Source organism: Myxocyprinus asiaticus, chromosome 16 (genome assembly GCF_019703515.2).
Source record: "Myxocyprinus asiaticus isolate MX2 ecotype Aquarium Trade chromosome 16, UBuf_Myxa_2, whole genome shotgun sequence".
In the NCBI taxonomy this organism is placed as follows: domain Eukaryota; kingdom Metazoa; phylum Chordata; class Actinopteri; order Cypriniformes; family Catostomidae; genus Myxocyprinus; species Myxocyprinus asiaticus.
In genome coordinates, this window is record NC_059359.1 from 21,282,912 (window position 1) to 21,301,315 (window position 18,404).

General features: G+C 39.6%; 1 protein-coding gene across 1 annotated transcript; it reads left to right on the plus strand.

Annotated features, from left to right (window-relative positions):
- The first annotated feature begins 1,313 nt into the window (after nucleotides 1-1,313).
- On the plus strand, nucleotides 1,314-17,582 carry LOC127454639 (mothers against decapentaplegic homolog 4-like). Its single transcript, XM_051721989.1, has 12 exons — nucleotides 1,314-1,367; nucleotides 6,901-7,147; nucleotides 9,198-9,372; nucleotides 9,744-9,767; nucleotides 10,060-10,221; nucleotides 10,410-10,613; nucleotides 11,808-11,912; nucleotides 13,750-13,803; nucleotides 13,890-14,073; nucleotides 15,915-16,083; nucleotides 16,293-16,431; nucleotides 16,561-17,582. The coding sequence occupies exons 2-12, from the start codon at nucleotides 6,911-6,913 to the stop codon at nucleotides 16,770-16,772; spliced, it is 1,665 nt and encodes a 554-aa protein (XP_051577949.1). The 5' UTR covers nucleotides 1,314-1,367; nucleotides 6,901-6,910; the 3' UTR covers nucleotides 16,773-17,582.
- The last annotated feature ends 822 nt before the right edge of the window (nucleotides 17,583-18,404 follow it).

Genomic DNA, 18,404 nt, shown 5'->3' on the forward strand with positions numbered 1-18,404 from the left:
GGTGTCTCTGGGGTGGAAGGCAGTGGGGAGGGGGACAGTGTTTGAGCTCTGTGGATCTTCTGTAATTCCTCTCTGGCCTGGAACAGCTCTCTCACCTGCTCTCTCAGTGCCTGGATCTCACTTCGCTGCTGCTCTCTCTCCTCCTGTAACTCTCTGAGCTGCTGCCTCAGCTCTAGTGTGGACTGTTCTCTGTCCTGTAGCTGAAGTCTCAGTGTGGTCAGCTCACTCTGATAGCTGTCCTTTTCTGTCTGGAGCTCTCTCACCTGCTGCATGAGGGCTGACAGTCTCTGTGTGATGAGCTCTGTGTTCTGCCTGAGTTTAATGTGACATGCACATGTGTCTGAGTGCACAGGCTACTGCTGTTTGAGCACAGTTTCTTTGAGCTGCACCAGCTCCATCTCCAGACTTGTGAAGTGCTCCTGGAGTAGAGGTATAGATCTGAACAGGGGGGCAAGGGGTCCTGGGCAGGACTCTAATTTTCTGCAGGGGCGGGGCTTAGATCTGGGGTGCTGCTCTGTGGATTCTGCTCAGCTGACAGACTCTTAGTTAATAATAGTTTCTCGCGTTTCATTATTTCACGTATGGCACTGTAGTCAGCCTGGAATGCCTTCAGGTTGCAGACTTCTCCAGTTTTAAAAAAATCTGCAAACAGAGTTTCTGGATTGTCTTTAAGAAGTTTCTGCTTATAGATCTTATTAGACTCAGTTTTGACATGAGGGGGATACTGTATGTGCACATAGTCTGTGTAGAGTGGGGAGATCATCTGCATATGGCAGTGGGGTGACTGCAGCTGCTCCTCTGATTGGTTCATTTTCTCTGGCTCATTTGAATTGATACATTGAGTCTGGAATAGCCATAGCTGTTAGCTTTTTGGCATTTTTAGCTTAAAAAAAAAAAAAAAAAAAGATTGTTCAGTGCAGTTTTAGTTGTACTCACTGCTTCTCCCTCTGTGAATTGTTGGATCTAGCCTTGTTCTAAATTTCCCTCCCAATTTTCCTGCAGGCCTGTGCTGCTGCATTGCTAGAGTCTGATCCTCTGGTCCTCTGCGCTGAATATTTGGTTCTAAAAACAAAAATACTGCATTTTCTGAGTTCTTTCCATCAAAGTTCAGTTCTGTATGTGGTATTCTCTCAGATTTTGTTAATTTTTTATATAACTCTCATCTCAAAACAGCAAACAAAGAAGAAAATCTAAGAGCTCATGCAGATCATGATCTCTCTCTCTCTCTCTCTCTCTCTTTCGGGAGCAGCTGGATGAGTGAGCACAGAGAGAGAGAGAGAGAGAGAGAGAGAGAGAGGGAGTCAGACAGACGCAGAGAGCCGAAGTACATGAAAAAAGAATACGCACATGTGACACCTAACTAACTTGTAAGTACTGTTTTTATTTACTTGTATGAACACGCTATGTACACGCTTTATGTGTTTAGTCATTAATAGTTGTGTGCATAACTATATACTGTCTAAGAGTGAGACTGGCTGAATCAGGAAGTAATTGTTAGCCGTCTCAATTCAACATGTGATAGATTATAAAGCTCAAGACAGAACACCCAGATTTTCAGTGTTTCATATAGGGGCAATGAATTAGATATTTAGAATGATGTCCTAAAGACAATTCCATTATGAAATATAATATGAATTAATTTGGTTATTTAATAAAAATTATTTTGACATTGAACTGGGATTTTGTCTGTATTTGTATAAACTTTATTTATTTTTTTCAACTGCTTATTACTCTGAAAAATTGAATCCTTAAATCTTAATTTCACCTGTGCGGCAATGCCAGTCTGAAGGTATGGCCCAGTTCTGAACTTTTGTCACGTTTGTGTGATGTTTCACTATTGCTGTAAAATTATACAGTGGCCCAACAAAATATCGAACAAAGTTGTATCTGCAAACAAATGATCCTAGACCTTCTCTCAGAACCAACTATTGCAAAATTTTGACAACCATAAAGTGTCTAAATACTTTGTTTTAATTTTAAACTGTATGTCTATTGTTGTATTGTTTAAAACCTGACAAGAAAAAGTGTGCTTGTGTTGTCTTTCTTTCAAATACATGCCATTTGGTTTGAAAGTTTAATATAGAGGACGACCGATAGTAGATTTTGCAGATATCGATAACTAGGGTGGTGGGAAAGGCCGATAACCGATGTATCGGTTGATTATTTCTCAATTATTTATAGAATAAAAATAACAAAATGTTTTATTCATTATTTATTATGGCGGGCAAAGACAAAGAGTCCAAAATGAATAAAATCCCAGATGCAGTTTTTTGTTCAACTAAAATCCTAATAATAACTTAAAAAAATTAAGATTTGGTACATAACATTTAAGTATAAACAAGCCCAAAACATACTGGGGACTCTTATTTTGAAATGACCAAAATCGACAGATTTTTGCCGATAACCGATAGTTCCAAAGAGCAAATATCGGCACCGATTAATCGGTAAAACAGATATATCAGTCTACCTCTAGTTTATTAAATCCTCCAGAGACCCAAGCGTGATTGCTGTGTGCATTTTCCATTACCCTTTTTGATTTGTGACTGTATATAAATATATATGTATTCAGTGCATTCAGAAAGTATTCAGACCCCTTCATTTTGTTATGTTGCAGCCTTATGCTAAAATGCTTTAAATTATAATCTTTTCACATCAATCTACACTCCATACCCCATAATGACATAGCAAAAAAACAGATTTTTGATAACTTTGCAAATTTATTAAAAATAAAAAACTGAAATATCACATTGACATAAGTATTCAGACCCTTACTCAGTACTTAGTTGAAGCACCTTTGGCAGCGATTACAGCCTAAAGTCTTTTTGGGTACGATGCAACAAGCTTTGCACACCTGGATTTGGGGATTTTCTGCCATTCTTCTCTGCAGATCCTCTCAAACTCTGTCAGGTTGGATGGGGACCATCGGTGGACAGCCATTTTCAGGTCTCTCCAGAGATGTTCGATTGGGTTCAAGTCCGGGCTTTGGCTGGGCCACTCAAGGACATTCACAGAGTTGTCCCTAAGCCACTCTTGCGTAGTCTTGGCTGTGTGCTTAGGGTCATTGTCCTGTTGGAACGTGAACCTTCGGCCCAGTCTGAGGTCCTGAGTGTCTGGACCAGGTTTTCATTAAGGATATCTCTGCATTTTGCTGTGTTCTGCTTTCCTTCAACCTTGACCAGTCCCCCAGTCCCTGCCATTGAAAAACACCCCCATAGTATGATGCTACCACCACCACCATGCTTCACCGTTGGGATGGTATTGCGGAGGTGATGAGCGGTGCCTTGTTTCCTCCAAACAGTTCAATCTTCGTTTTATCAGAGTCCTTTAGGTGCTTTTTATGTGTCTTGCACTGAGGAGAGGCTTCCGTTTGGCCAATCTGCCATAAAGCCGAGATCGGTGGAGTGCTGCAGTGATGGTTGTCCTTCTGTGAAGTGAAGTTTCTTCCATCTCCACACAAGATCTCCGGACCTCAACCAGAGTGACCATCGGGTTCTTGGTCACCTCTCTTACCAAGGCCCTTCTCCCTTGATTGCTCATTTGGCTGGGCGGCCAGCTCTAGGAAGAGTCCTGGTTGTTGTAAACTTCTTCCATTTAAGATTTATGCAGGCCACTTTGCTCTTGGGAACATTCAATGCAGTTGAAAACATTTTGTACCCTTCCCCAGATCTGTGCCTCGACACAATCCTGTCTCTGAGCTCTGCAGGCAGTTCCTTTGACCTCATGGCTTGGTTTTTGCTCTGATATGAGTTTTCAGCTGTGAGACCTCATATAGACAGGTGTGTGCCATTCCAAATCACGTCTAGTCAATTGTATTTACCACAGATGTACTCCAGTCAAAGTGTAGAAACATCTAAAAAATGATCCAGAGAAATTTGATGCACCCGAGCTAAATTTTAAGTGTCAAAGAAATTGAATACTTATGTCAGTGTGATATTTCAGTTTTTTTTTAATAAATTTGCAAAGTTATCAAAAATCTGTTTTTTGCTTTGTCATTATGGGGTATGGACTGTAGATTGACGTGAAAAAAAAATATAATTTAAAGCATTTAAGCATAAGGCTGCACCATAACAAAATGTGAAAAATGAAGGGGACTGAATACTTTCTGAATGCACTATATATATATACACACACACAGGTGCATCTCAATAAATTAGAATGTCGTGGAAAAGTTCATTTATTTCAGTAATTCAACTCAAATTGTGAAACTCGTGTATTAAATAAATTCAATGCACACAAACTGAAGTAGTTTAAGTCTTTGGTTCTTTTAATTGTGATGATTTTGGCTCACATTTAACAAAAACCCACCAATTCACTATCTCAACAAATTAGAATACATCATAAGACCAATAAAAAAAACATTTTTAGTGAATTGTTGGCCTTCTGGAAAGTATGTTCATTTACTGTATATGTACTCAATACTTGGTAGGGGCTCCTTTTGCTTTAATTACTGGCTCAATTCGGCGTGGCATGGAGGTGATCAGTTTGTGGCACTGCTGAGGTGGTATGGAAGCCCAGGTTTCTTTGACAGTGGCCTTCAGCTCATCTGCATTTTTTGGTCTCTTGTTTCTCATTTTCCTCTTGACAATACCCCATAGATTCTCTATGGGGTTCAGGTCTGGTGAGTTTGCTTGACAGTCAAGCACACCAACACCATGGTCATTTAACCAACATTTGGTGCTTTTGGCAGTGTGGGTAGGTGCTAAATCCTGCTGGAAAATGAAATCAGCATCTTTAAAAAGCTGGTCAGCAGAAGGAAGCATGAAGTGCTCCAAAATTTCTTGGTAAAAGGGTGCAGTGACTTTGGTTTTCAAAAAACACAATGGACCAACACCAGCAGATGACATTGCACCCCAAATCATCACAGACTGTGGAAACTTAACACTGGACTTCAAGCAACTTGGGCTATGAGCTTCTCCACCCTTCCTCCAGACTCTAGGACCTTGGTTTCCAAATGAAATACAAAACTTGCTCTCATCTGAAAAGAGGACTTTGGACCACTGGGCAACTGTCCAGTTCTTCTCCTTAGCCCAGGTAAGACGCCTCTGACATTGTCTGTGGTTCAGGAGTGGCTTAACAAGAGGAATATGACAACTGTAGCCAAATTCCTTGACACGTCTGTGTGTGGTGGCTCTTGATGCCTTGACCCCAGCCTCAGTCCATTCCTTGTGAAGTTCATCCAAATTCTTGAATCGATTTTGCTTGACAATCCTCATAAGCATGCGGTTCTCTCGGTTGGTTGTGCATCTTTTTCTTCCACACTTTTTCCTTCCACTCAACTTTCTGTTAACATGCTTGGATACAGCACTCTGTGAACAGCCAGCTTCTTTGGCAATGAATGTTTGTGGCTTACCCTCCTTGTGAAGGGTGTCAATGATTGTCTTCTGGATTAACAAAATCTGAGAGAATACCACATACAGAACTGAACTTTGATGGAAAGAACTCAGAAAATGCAGTATTTTTGTTTTTAGAACCAAATATTCAGCGCAGAGGATCAGACTCTAGCAACGCAGCAGCACAGGCCTGCAGGAAAGATCAGCAGTCTTCCCCATGATTGTGTAGCCTAGTGAACCAAACTGAGAGACCATTTTGAAGGCTCAGGAAACCTTTGCAGGTGTTTTGAGTTGATTAGCTGATTGGCATGTCACCATATTCTAATTTGTTGAGATAGTGAATTGGTGGGTTTTTGTTAAATGTGAGCCAAAATCATCACAATTAAAAGAACCAAAGACTTAAACTACTTCAGTCTGTGTGCATTGAATTTATTTAATACATGAGTTTCACAATTTGAAATAAATGAACTTTTCCATGATATTCTAATTTATTGAGATGCACCTGTATATATAGTGCATTCAGAAAGTATTCAGACCCCTTCATTTTTTTCACATATTTATTATGATATATTAGACCAAATAGTTTTCCTAAAAATCAATGTCCACATATGTGGACAGTGGGACTAAGTTGCAAAATTTTAAATAATACCAGTCTATAGAAAGTGTGATTTATTTTTTTTTAATTTCATTTTATTTATTTTATTATTATTTTTTTTAATTGTTTTATGTTTCCAGGAGTTCTTCATGTAATTCATGTTTTTGAGACATTACAGACTTTACATCAGACATTATCATAAATAATTCTGATTCAAAGTAATGGCCAGCATCATCCAATTCAACAAGCCAACCATTTTAAAATAAACTTTTGCATGAAAAATTCTGAATCTAAATTATATACTGATTACCATTGTCCCATGTCTGCCAAATATGTCGAGTGGTCCAAACATCATCTGCAGCCTGAAACTGAACTTTTGACCAGATATTAGGAGTGAATGCGCTTGACTGCATAGGAAAGCTATAGGATGCTCCCTTGCTCCCTAATTAGGGAATGACTTAACCTCCAGTGTGCTGTCTGTGTGCACTGGTCTCAGAACATTTGAAATGCACTTTATTTTCATCCTAACTCCATATACAGCATCTGAAAACAAAATTTTCCAGCTTTTGGATGCATCCATTGATTCTCAATGTGATAATGCAAAGTGAATATAGTGATATTTTAAGGAAAATAAGTCTATAGTCCATGTGGTCATTGTGTTTAACAGTGTGCCGTTTTGCGATTAAATCGATTAAATTTTTACAATTGCAAATCGGATGAAACTAGAGACTCTACTCTTTTGACTCAGATAGGTTTCAATGTAAAACCTTGATGAGGTTTCTTACCAGATGTAGTTTTGTTGCCGTTTCTCCCAAAGACAAACTCAGCTGAGATTGGCACCATGTTGTTTTGTCACATGACTCGGCGCGTTGAAAGTTTAATCCTTTAATGACAGTCTAGGCTGGATATAATACAGTGACATTTATACACAAAGATTATGTCTTTCTCTGTCTTTCTCTTTTAAATTCAAAATAGTGGGAGGAGAATGTCAGTGAATGCCCCCAGCAGCAGTGATGCGTGTTTAAGCATCGTTCACAGTCTGATGTGTCACCGCCAGGGAGGAGAGAATGAGAGCTTTGCCAAACGGGCCATCGAAAGCCTGGTGAAGAAACTCAAAGAGAAGAGAGATGAACTTGACTCCCTCATCACTGCGATCACCACAAATGGAGTCCATCCAAGCAAGTGCGTCACCATTCAGAGAACACTGGATGGGCGTTTGCAGGTCAGATAAACATACTCTGTTTCACATTTGTTATCCGTTCAGTTTCAGTGTGAACGGTCCATGTCAGTCCCATTGTCTGACTGTCTGACACTGCACAAGGATGTAATGTACTGTACGCCAGGCTGTCGGTATCAGCTTACACACTAACAGGCTGTCATTCTGAAAAAACCTAACCATTTCTCAATGTTAATCATTTTTTTAAATGTGCCTGACAAAATGTAAACGTGGTGTGTGGCCAATTCTCTGCTTCAACTTAACCTGAACATAAACAATATCAATAGAGCTATTGAAAACAGCTCCCACATGACAGCATTAATTACATGTCTAAATACAAAAACAGACACTGCTGATTTTTCATAGAGGTACCCGCCTCCATGACAGAGGTTAAAGCAGTCTTTGTCATTTAAGTGCTAGTGATTTTTCAAAAGCAGCCCATATTTGGTGAAGGATCTAATGCATTTAATTGAAACAGATTCACTTAAAGAGAAAGTTAACACAAAAGGCATGCATAAACTCTGACAAATATACATACACATTTGTGCATATCGTGTGACTCTTAATACTGTATGACATTTTGTTATGTGATTTCTTTCATATTTATGACTAAATGTCTGGGAGGCTTTCACCTCTGAGGCATTTATAACCATCATGAAGAGAATAAAGTTATGAATGATGAGGTAAACATGAAAATCTTTTCTCCCAAAATAGTCATCTCACAATTTCAGAGAGAGGAGAGGCCCATAGAGAGACAGAGAGTGTTCCCTTCCCCCAGCTGTAGACTGGGAGAGGGGGGTGGATGGCGAGTTAGGGTTGTTTTGTCTGCAACACAGGAAATGGGCAGGGTTAAGCTTAAGCATGTCTGCCTCGCAGTCTGTGTGTGTTGTAGAGAGACGACTGTGTCAGTATTTGAAGCATGAGTGTGATGTGTTCAAGAAGGACATTTTTAAAGTTCTGAATGTATAGAGCACTTGCAACCTATAGAGTTTTAAAATGTAGAAATGTGTTGTTTATGAAAATGAGAAAGTTCTGAAAGTTTAAAACTGTCTGTGTGTGAGTTTGTAAAATGAAATGGGTTTGGCATTAGATCAGCTCTGTCTGACTGTCTCTGCTTTGAATCGCTCAGGAAGGTCAGTCTCCTGGGTGAAGAGTTGTAAGTCATTCCAATTACAAATGAGGTCACAGCATGTTGCCACTCACTCATGATTTAGAGAAGATGGTCTGACAGCAGAGTTGAATGTTGCTCTGTACTCTTTCTCTTCTGATCTCCTTCTGTGATCTCTCACATTCTCTTCCTCCGACTTCTGTCCATTGTAACTTTATTTGTGTGTGATGTCATGCTATTGAAACTTTTGAATCACCATGATACACACATGAGCTATCTGTGACTTGATTAGGTTCTGGGAGGTGTTTCAACAAACCTCCTTAAGTTAAAGGGATATTTCACCCAAAAATAAAACTTCTCTCATCATTTACTCACCCTCATGCCATCCCAGATTTATATAACTTTCTTTCTTCTGCTGAACATGAACAAAGATTTTTAGAAGAATATCTCAGCTCTGTAATTTAGTAACCATTCTCTTGCATTGTGTGGACCTACAGAGCTGAGATATTCTAAAAATCTTTGTGTTCTGCAGAAGAATGAAAGTCATAAACATCATGTCATGAGGGTGTTTAAATGTTGAGAAAATTTTCATTTTTGGGTGAACTATTCTTTTAAGTTCTGAACCTATGTATATGTCACATTTGATATATAATTAAGTTGTATTTTTTGTATATTTGCCTTATGTCTGTCATTGACCGCTTTGTTCTTTAGATATCGGCAATTAAAAAAACATATCAGTCAACCACTAGTCATTTCTGCATATTAAAGCATTCCTGGCTTCAGACCTCTCCATCCAGCCATGTGACTTTCACTAGATGTTCAGTAATCACATATCTTGTTGTGGAGCAGCAACAATAAGTATGTTAAATTCAATATTATTGTTTAAAATACTGTGTTCTGAGGTTATATTTTTGTATGTTAACATCAGGTGTTGTCATTGCTTCTCAGGTGGCTGGACGGAAGGGTTTCCCTCATGTCATATACGCTCGTCTGTGGCGATGGCCGGATCTCCACAAGAATGAACTGAAGCATGTTAAATTTTGTCAGTATGCATTTGATCTGAAGTACGATAACGTATGCGTGAACCCCTACCACTACGAGCGTGTGGTATCACCTGGAATTGGTGCGTGTGTGTATATCTCTTTAAAAAAAATACACAGATAGTTATATTAAAAAAAAAAATTCTGCCTGACCTAGTTGATTGCTTATACTATTACAATTTTAACAATGAAAATATTTAGATAAAGGGCATGCAGAACATGAGTCCATGCCAACTCCTGAGCATGATTCTATAGCAATGTCGATAATTTGGCAATTTCTATTGTCAGGGTTCCCATGGTCAAAGAAAACTTGTGATAGGGGATTTTTATATTGTCATTTTCAGGCTTGGAAAATTCATGGAGATTAACAAAATCCTAAAATGTCATGGAAGCTGTGCATTATAAAATGTAGTGTGCTGCTAATATTTGACTATTTTTCCTTCTCTCCTTGCAGTGGGGTTCAATTTGCCAAACACAGGTAAGTGGTGCTCTATTACTCTGAATGAATAGTGTTTGACACTAGTGCTTGTATTCCATCATTAGATCTTTCTTCTCCACATGTGAAAGATGTCTAAGGTATTTATCTGGGCTAGTCACTGAGGGCCCTGATCGCTGTGCTGCTGGCATCCAGCCTTTAATCAGAGTGAGACGGCCATAAAATGTGTCAGATCGAGACATGCAAGGACTTGCCTTGCACTGAGAGAGATAAACAGGGACAGGAGTTTGGAGAGGAGCTCGGAGATGATTTGACAGTTGTTGTCATCCTTCAGGCAGGCTGATAAAAGAGGAACACATTCATGACTGCATCCAGATGGAGGGTCCATCTTGTATGAGCCACTACAGCCAGCAGCTCAGACTGCTGTCTCCAGAGCCACCCCAGCAGACCCCTCCCTCAGTCACTCTCTACCCCAGCCTGCCCCTTTCCCCACCCTGTAAGTGCATCAAGGCTTGATCGAGGCCATCAACACTATTCTAATATAGGAATAAAATAAGTACATAAGAACAGTTGCAGAACAGTGCTGGCAAAATAGTCTCTTTACATGACTTCTCATTACATACTACTGAAACATAATTGATCTCTTTCTGTGGTCTCTCATATTCTCTGTTTCTCTTTCTAAAGCGAGTGCCTCCAGGTTGTCAATGTCTGAGGGACTGCTGCAAATCGCCATCCCTGCGGGTCGAGCCCTGACCTCCAGCTCTCCCCCTTCCACCCCAACACACAGTCACACACCCACCCACAGCCAGCCCTCATCCCAGCAGCCCTCTGTCAGCCAGAGCGACTACAGCAACTCAAAACACACACAGACACAAGGCTCATTCCACAGTGAGTTGAAGTATTTATCAAGTAAATAGGATAATAAGCTTCAGATCTATGCAATTATGAATTTTACTGCAGACAATTTCTTACCAAATGGGATTATGAGAAGGTGCATGTGATACCCCAGTAGCTACCTAAGAATACAAGTGTTATAGTGCATATTAGAATACAGTATTAATCACTATAAAGGCTAGATATGAGGGAAGTTATGCTGAGAATGAACCACAAAGTGCTAACATGAACAAGTGTTGCCTTTTGTAGTCAAGGCATTTATATTTGTATAGCGTTTTTTGCACAATACACATTGTTTCAAAGCAGCTTTACAGAAAATCATTATGTAATGTCTTAAATGTCTAAAGTTACCAGTGAACAGCTTAATTGAAAAACTTACTGTAATTGAAAATCATGCCATTTTTTTTTTTGTCTTTAAGCCCCCAGGGAGCAAGCTAATGGTGACTGTGGCAAGGAACAAATACTCCATAAGATGTTTAGTTAAAGGTGCTGTAAGCGATTTTAGCCATTCTAGAATTTCCACAAGTTGAACCGTTGGATCTGCCACAACCCCTCTTTCCAAAACCCTGCACTCCAAAGATACAAAACGAGCTTTATTGAGACCGACATAGAGCAGAAACAGTTGTCAAAAACAACAGCAGCAAACTAGCACCCTCAACTGACTACTGCAGAAGGTGGCGCGGTTACTCCAAAAGGGGGTTGTGCCAGCTCCAAAAGGGGGCGTCACTTTCAGATACGGTTAGGTTTAGGGAAAGCGTTAGATTAGGGGCTCCCTATATTTTTACTGGCAGTTTGGAGCTCCCGCCCCTTTTTGAAACTCTGCCTGCAGCTATATCCTTCTCTTGGGCTGGGGTAGTCAGTCCTCCCCTGGCTATACAGCATGAACATAATGCCAATATTAGTTAGCTATGTGTAATATCAGTCATGTTTTAATTTGAGTAGATTAAGTGATGTAACTTTTTTGGTCGACAATGTTCAAAACTAAAGGATTAAACTGTAAGATTGTACATAGAAATGGTCAGGGATGTGGGTTACTTTTTATAACAGTTTAATTTATGTGAATCTTATTTATGGTTTTAGCCCAGTCTGCTAGTCATCTGTACTAAATTTACATTTGTAAGGTTGTGAAAAACTGACATGAAGTCAATATGAAGTCATATTAAGTGTGTTTGTTTTTAAACACCTCAGCAACAACCTGGACAGGGACAAGCAAAGCCTCCTATACCCCTGCAGGACCACAGCAGAATGGGCAGAGTCATCAGCAAGTTCCTCCTCCTCATACCAGCCACTTCTGTATGTAAATATTGATGTTATATCAGCACTGTTTTTTGTAATAAATAGATAATAAATGACTATTGGTTACATATACAGTGCATCCGGAAAGTATTCACATCGCTTCACTTTTTCCACATTTTGTTATGTTACATCCTTATTCCAAAATGGATTCAATTCATTATTTTCCTCAAAATTCTACAAACAATACCCCATAATGACAACGTGAAAGAAGTTTGTTTGAAATCTTTGCAAATTTATTAAAAATAAAAAACGAAAAAAATCACAAGTACATAAGTATTCACAGCCTTTGCCATGACACTCAAAATTGAGCTCTGGTGCATCCTGTTTCCACTGATCATCCTTGAGATTTTTCTACAACTTGATTGGAGTCCACCTGTGGTAAATTCAGTTGATTGGACATGATTTGGAAAGGCACACACCTGTCTATATAAGGTCGCACAGTTAATAGTGCATGTCAGAGCACAAACCAAGCCATGAAGTCCAAGGAATTGTCTGTAGACCTCCGAGACAGGATTGTATCGAGGCACAGATCTGGGGAAGGGTACAGAAAAATTTCTGCAGCATTGAAGGTCCCAATGAGCACAGTGGCCTCCATCATCCGTAAATGGAAGAAGTTTGGAACCACCATGACTCTTCCTAGAGCTGGCCGCCCGGCCAAACTGAGCGATCGGGGGAGAAGGGCCTTAGTCAGGGAGGTGACCAAGAACCCGATGGTCACTCTGACAGAGCTCCAGCATTTCTCTGTGGAGAGAGGAGAACCTTCCAGAAGAACAACCATCTCTGCAGCACTCCACCAATCAGGCCTGTATGGTAGTGTGGCCAGACGGAAGCCACTCCTCAGTAAAAGGCACATGACAGCCTGCCTGGAGTTTGCCAAAAGGCACCTGAAGGACTCTCAGACCATGAGAAACAAAGATTGAACTCTTTGGCCTGAATGGCAAGCGTCATGTCTGGAGGAAACCAGGCACCGCTCATCACCTGGCCAATACCATCCCTACAGTGAAGCATGGTGGTGGCAGCATCATGTTGTGGGGATGTTTTTCAACGGCAGGAACTGGGAGACTAGTCAGGATCGAGGGAAAGATGAATGCAGCAATGTACAGAGACATCCTTGATGAAAACCTGCTCCAGAGCGCTCTGGACCTCAGACTGGGGCGAAGGTTCATCTTCCAACAGGGCAACGACCCTAAGCACACAGCCAAGATAACAAAAGAGTGGCTCCGGGACAACTCTGTGAATGTCCTTGAGTGGCCCAGCCAGAGCCCAGACTTGAACCCGATTGAACATCTCTGGAGAGATCTGAAAATGGCTGTGCAACGACGCTCCACATCCAACCTGATGGAACTTGAGAGGTCCTGCAAAGAAGAATGGGAGAAACTGCACAAAAATAGGTGTGCCAAGCTTGTAGCATCATACTCAAAAAGACTTGAGGCTGTAATTGGTGCCAAAGGTGCTTCAATAAAGTATTGAGCAAAGGCTGTGAATACTTATGTACATGTGATTTTTTTCGTTTTTTATTTTTAATAAATTTGCAAAGATTTCAAACAGTCTTCTTTCACGTTGTCCTTATGGGGTATTGTTTGTAGAATTTTGAGAAAAATAATGAATTTAATCCATTTTGGAATAAGGCTGTAACATAACAAAATGTGGAAAAAGTGAAGCGCTGTGAATACTTTCCGGATGCACTGTATTTGTGTCCTCATAATAGAATATAGAATAGAATATACCTCAATCATTATATATTCCTCACTTTCACATGATCACAATATCATTGCGTTTTTTAATGTCTTTCCATTTCACCATCTCACGGATGTAATTTTTATGCTGTTATCAGGGTCTCAGCATCACACACTGGCCTCATACCCCCAGCCAGTCTCCAACCATCCAGGTACTAGACACATGCACACTTCACATCTACATAAACAACACTGTATTGGCAAGTTAAGCCTAGGTATTATTGTTTTTATCTTGCAGGCCCAGAGTTCTGGTGCTCAATCTCTTATTTTGAGATGGATGTGCAGGTTGGAGAGATGTTTAAGGTATTGGCAAACTGCCCTGTGGTTACAGTGGATGGATATGTGGACCCTTCGGGTGGCGACCGCTTCTGTCTGGGGCAGCTTAGCAATGTTCACAGGACTGATGCCAGCGAGAGGGCAAGGTCAGTGTCTATTCAATGTGTGTGTTCGCAGATCTCTAGGTGTTTAGTTTGTTTATGTGTGTGTGTGTATTTGTATGTTTGTTGTAAACAGTTCAAGCAGATTGTGGGGATGCAAAAAAATGTAAAAGAAATAATCCCAGTGTTATCTTTTTTCTGATGGATATTTCAGATGAATCTTTCTTCAAAAGTACTTGATCATTTATTTTTTGAAGATATTTTTCCATTAAAGTGGTTTCAGTTGCTGACATATATCCATTTACAGTATGTGTTTTGAAGACTTGTTGTATATGCATTAAAAGGTCGACCGATAGTGGATTTTGCTGATACCGACAACTAATGATATGGAAAGGCAGATAAGCCAATAGTTTTTTAAAATCGATATACAGAATGTGACAATTTTCTTAGTATTTTCTTACTTTGACAGGCACAGACATAGAGGTTACATGAGTAAAATGAATAAAATCCCATATGGAGTTTATTGTTCAACCAAAATCCCAATAATAACCAGAAAAAAAAAATCATGATTTGGTGCATAAGGCGGGATGTTTAACTATAAAAAAGTCCAAAACCAGGGACTGTAATTTTGAAATGCCAGAGACTGGGCTTTGTTACTGTCACGAATCACGCCTCTGTAGTTCCTCCCACTCACCACCAGAGGGCTCCATCACCTGAGTATTGACTCTAACTCTCCGGACACCATTTCCCATAATCCCCGTACCTGGCACTGATTACCTCCTGCCTGTTGCCTATCTACTCAGATATTTAAGTCTCACTAAGTCTTGTTTTGCTCTGGCTGACATTTCTGAGTGTTATTTGTATTTTCTGCCTTACCTGTGTATGATCCTGGACTGTTTACCCTGTTTTGACCCTTTGCTGCCTGCCTACTGTTACTGCTTTGTTTACCTGGATATTACCTGTGTTTGCCTGCCGCCTGCCCTGACCTCTTGCCTGTTTTGTGATTCTCTCTGGATTACCTTGTTTACTACTGTTGCTGGAGATTGTCCCCTGCCTGTCTGTATTACTACGTTTACTGTTAATAAAGCTGCACATGGATCCCAACTCCGCTGACTTATCATTACAGATACAATGCATATATTACAATAATATTTTTTAAAGATTTACCAAATATATATAGGCATTTTTTAGCCTATATATTCACCATATAAAGGGTTTTATATAAATTTCACCAGATGAGGAATAAGGTTTATTATTATTCACAAGATATGAAGTTGGAGACACGATGTATGTGCTTACCATGCACGTTTCCATAGTCGCAATTTCTTTGCATGCCCTTGCTTCGATTAAAAACACTTGACTATCTAATCAAAATAACAAAATATGCATTGAAGTGAGAATAAAAATATTGGATAAATATTGTCATTGATGAAAGATTTAGATACAGCAAATCCCCACATGAATGTTTTTATTCCACTTTTAGAGGCTGCTGTTATACTGTAGAACCAAGCCGTTTTAATTGTAAAACCCTCTAGATCTGGCCACAGAAAAAAATAAAAAATAATAATAATAATAATATCTGCAACTATCGGCATAGATTTTTGCCTATAACCAGTAGTTCCAAAAAGCAACTATTGGCACCAATTAATCGTAAAACCGATATATCGGTCTACCTCAAATATACATTTATTTATTTTAACACCAAACTTTTAAACTCTACCTCTGCTTGGAACATTTTGGAAGATTTTTTGAAGGAATAATTTTCTTTGTGAAGCCCAAATAAACACATTCAAGGTTAGAGAACTCTCAGACAATGTAAGGTAGAAGAAGATCTCAATGATTCTCAGAGATACCAACTAAGAGAACTCCTGTACCCTTCTCAACAGGCTTCACATTGGTAAAGGTGTTCAGCTGGAGTGCCGTGGGGAGGGGGACGTTTGGATGTGTTGCCATAGTGACCACGCTGTCTTTGTGCAAAGTTACTACCTGGACAGAGAGGCAGGGAGAGCGCCAGGGGATGCCGTTCACAAGATCTACCCTGGAGCCTTCATTAAGGTACACAAATAATGACTTTGTTTTGTAAATAAATCTCATCTGACCAGCTTTCCCACATATCAGCCAATCTTGCATCAATGGAGGCTGTAGGACAGCTACGTTGCTCTGTATACCTTTTGTTTGTTTTCTTGATAAATCATTATTATTTTTTTAGAGTTTCTGATTGTTGTCCCAGGTGCAGGTGAGTTAAAGTCATCTTATTTCTCTAGGTGTTTGATCTTCGTCAGTGTCACAGGCAGATGCAGCAGCAAGCAGCGACTGCACAGGCAGCTGCAGCTGCACAGGCTGCAGCAGTTGCTGGGAACATCCCTGGGCCAGGCAGTGTTGGAGGAATTGCTCCAGCCATCAGTGAGTCTCTTATCTATTGATCAATCCATCCATTCATCCATCCATTTAGCCATCCATCTATCACAGATAGACCATCCACTTACAGTCTTTATGTTTGTCTGTCTATCTATTTGTCTATTTATTTTGCAGGTTTGTCAGCTGCTGCTGGAATAGGTGTTGATGACCTGCGTCGCCTGTGTATCTTACGTCTGAGTTTTGTAAAGGGTTGGGGACCCAACTACCCTCGACAGACCATCAAGCAGACACCATGCTGGGTAGAAGTTCATCTGCACCGTGCCCTACAACTGCTGGATGAGGTGTTGCACACCATGCCCCTCGCTGACACTGGACCTGCCAACTGACCACCAGACTGTAGAGAGGAGAGGTCAAAGTACTGTATATACTCCTGTCACAAAAACAGGGAGGAAGAGAGAAAAAGTGGGAGAAAATGAAAAAGAGAGAGCGTGCACTACATACTAAGTCTCTCTCAAACAGTGACTCATAGAACCACATACACATACCAAGCATTCATGCCTTTACACACACACACACACACACACACACACACACACACAGTCTTTCCATAGCCTTAGCCAGCAAACTGCCTCTGAACTGACCAGTGTTTAGTGTACTCATGGGTGCTGTTGACTCTGTTGTCATGGTAACACAGACCAAAGTCCCCATTGTTGAGTTCACATTAATGGATGTCTGAAAGAGGTGAAAGTAAAGAACGAGGTTAAGAAAAAGGCCTTTATAGCTGATCATATGATAACATTCAAGATTAACCCTAGAACACAAAAGTAACTTCACCCCCCTTAAAAGCATATGTGGTTAAAAAAAAACCCAGGTGAAATCTAGATGCTTATTCTTTATAAAACTACTTATTTTTTCAAGGAAGATTAACTCATGATAATTTTATTAGTATTTTAAATGTTTAATTAGATTATATGTTTTGTATTCAATTCTGAAGAATTTCACACAGACTGAAAATTAAGTAGGACTTGTAACAGTAACAGGTGACAGTGTAAAAAAAAACCTGTATAACAGAAATATGGCCAATTTCCATGTTTGGTGAGGTACCCTCACAAACACACACATACAAGTACAATGGACTAGGGTGAAAAAAATTATGTTGAAAAATAAGTTTATTGTTATAAACTTGAAAATTACAACCTTGTGTACTCTGTATTGCTGTCAGTTCACATGATAGAAGACACCTAAATTGAGGAATACATAAAAGACCTCTTCATGTAAAAATGATGTCTTAAAACTAGGCGCTGGGACATTTTTTATCCACATATGCGGTCTAAGTTAATATCCTAAACACTCTGACTCAAACTGGTTTATTATAGTTTTCCCAAGGTGGGAACGAATCTGATTTCTGAATATATTCAGTATGTCAATGGGGTACATCCTTATAGAAACAGCTAAAGGAGAGGGGTCAAACAGCATCCACTGTGTACTATCTGTATTCAACAATCCAGTATATTTTTATCTGACAAATTTTGATTGCCGTAAGTGAGACCAAAGGCTCTGATTCTAATGAGTGAGACCAAAGAGATTTATGACAATCAACTCATTATGAATGCCTTAATAGTGTGTAATTCAGTGATAAGGGGATTTAGGTTTTGTTCCTTACTTTAATAATGAGCAGGGTTGTATCAACCATTATAACTACAAGGGACACATCTCAACCCTCTTCTACTTATACATTTAATATATTTAATGCCCCTTATACAACAGGAATGTTAAATCCAGAAAGTACCGAACTATGCCAAAACAATCTCGCTCAATCTCAATTTGTGATGCAGAGAGAGGAGTGACACCTGGCAGATATTTTAAGAATATGTTTAATCTTTGTATATTAAAGGAATATTCTGGGTTCAATACAAGTTAAACTCAATCGACAGCATTTGTGGCAAGATTACCACAAAAAATAATTTAGACTTGTATCTCCTATTTTATATATATAAATAAAGTAAACAATCAAGTTA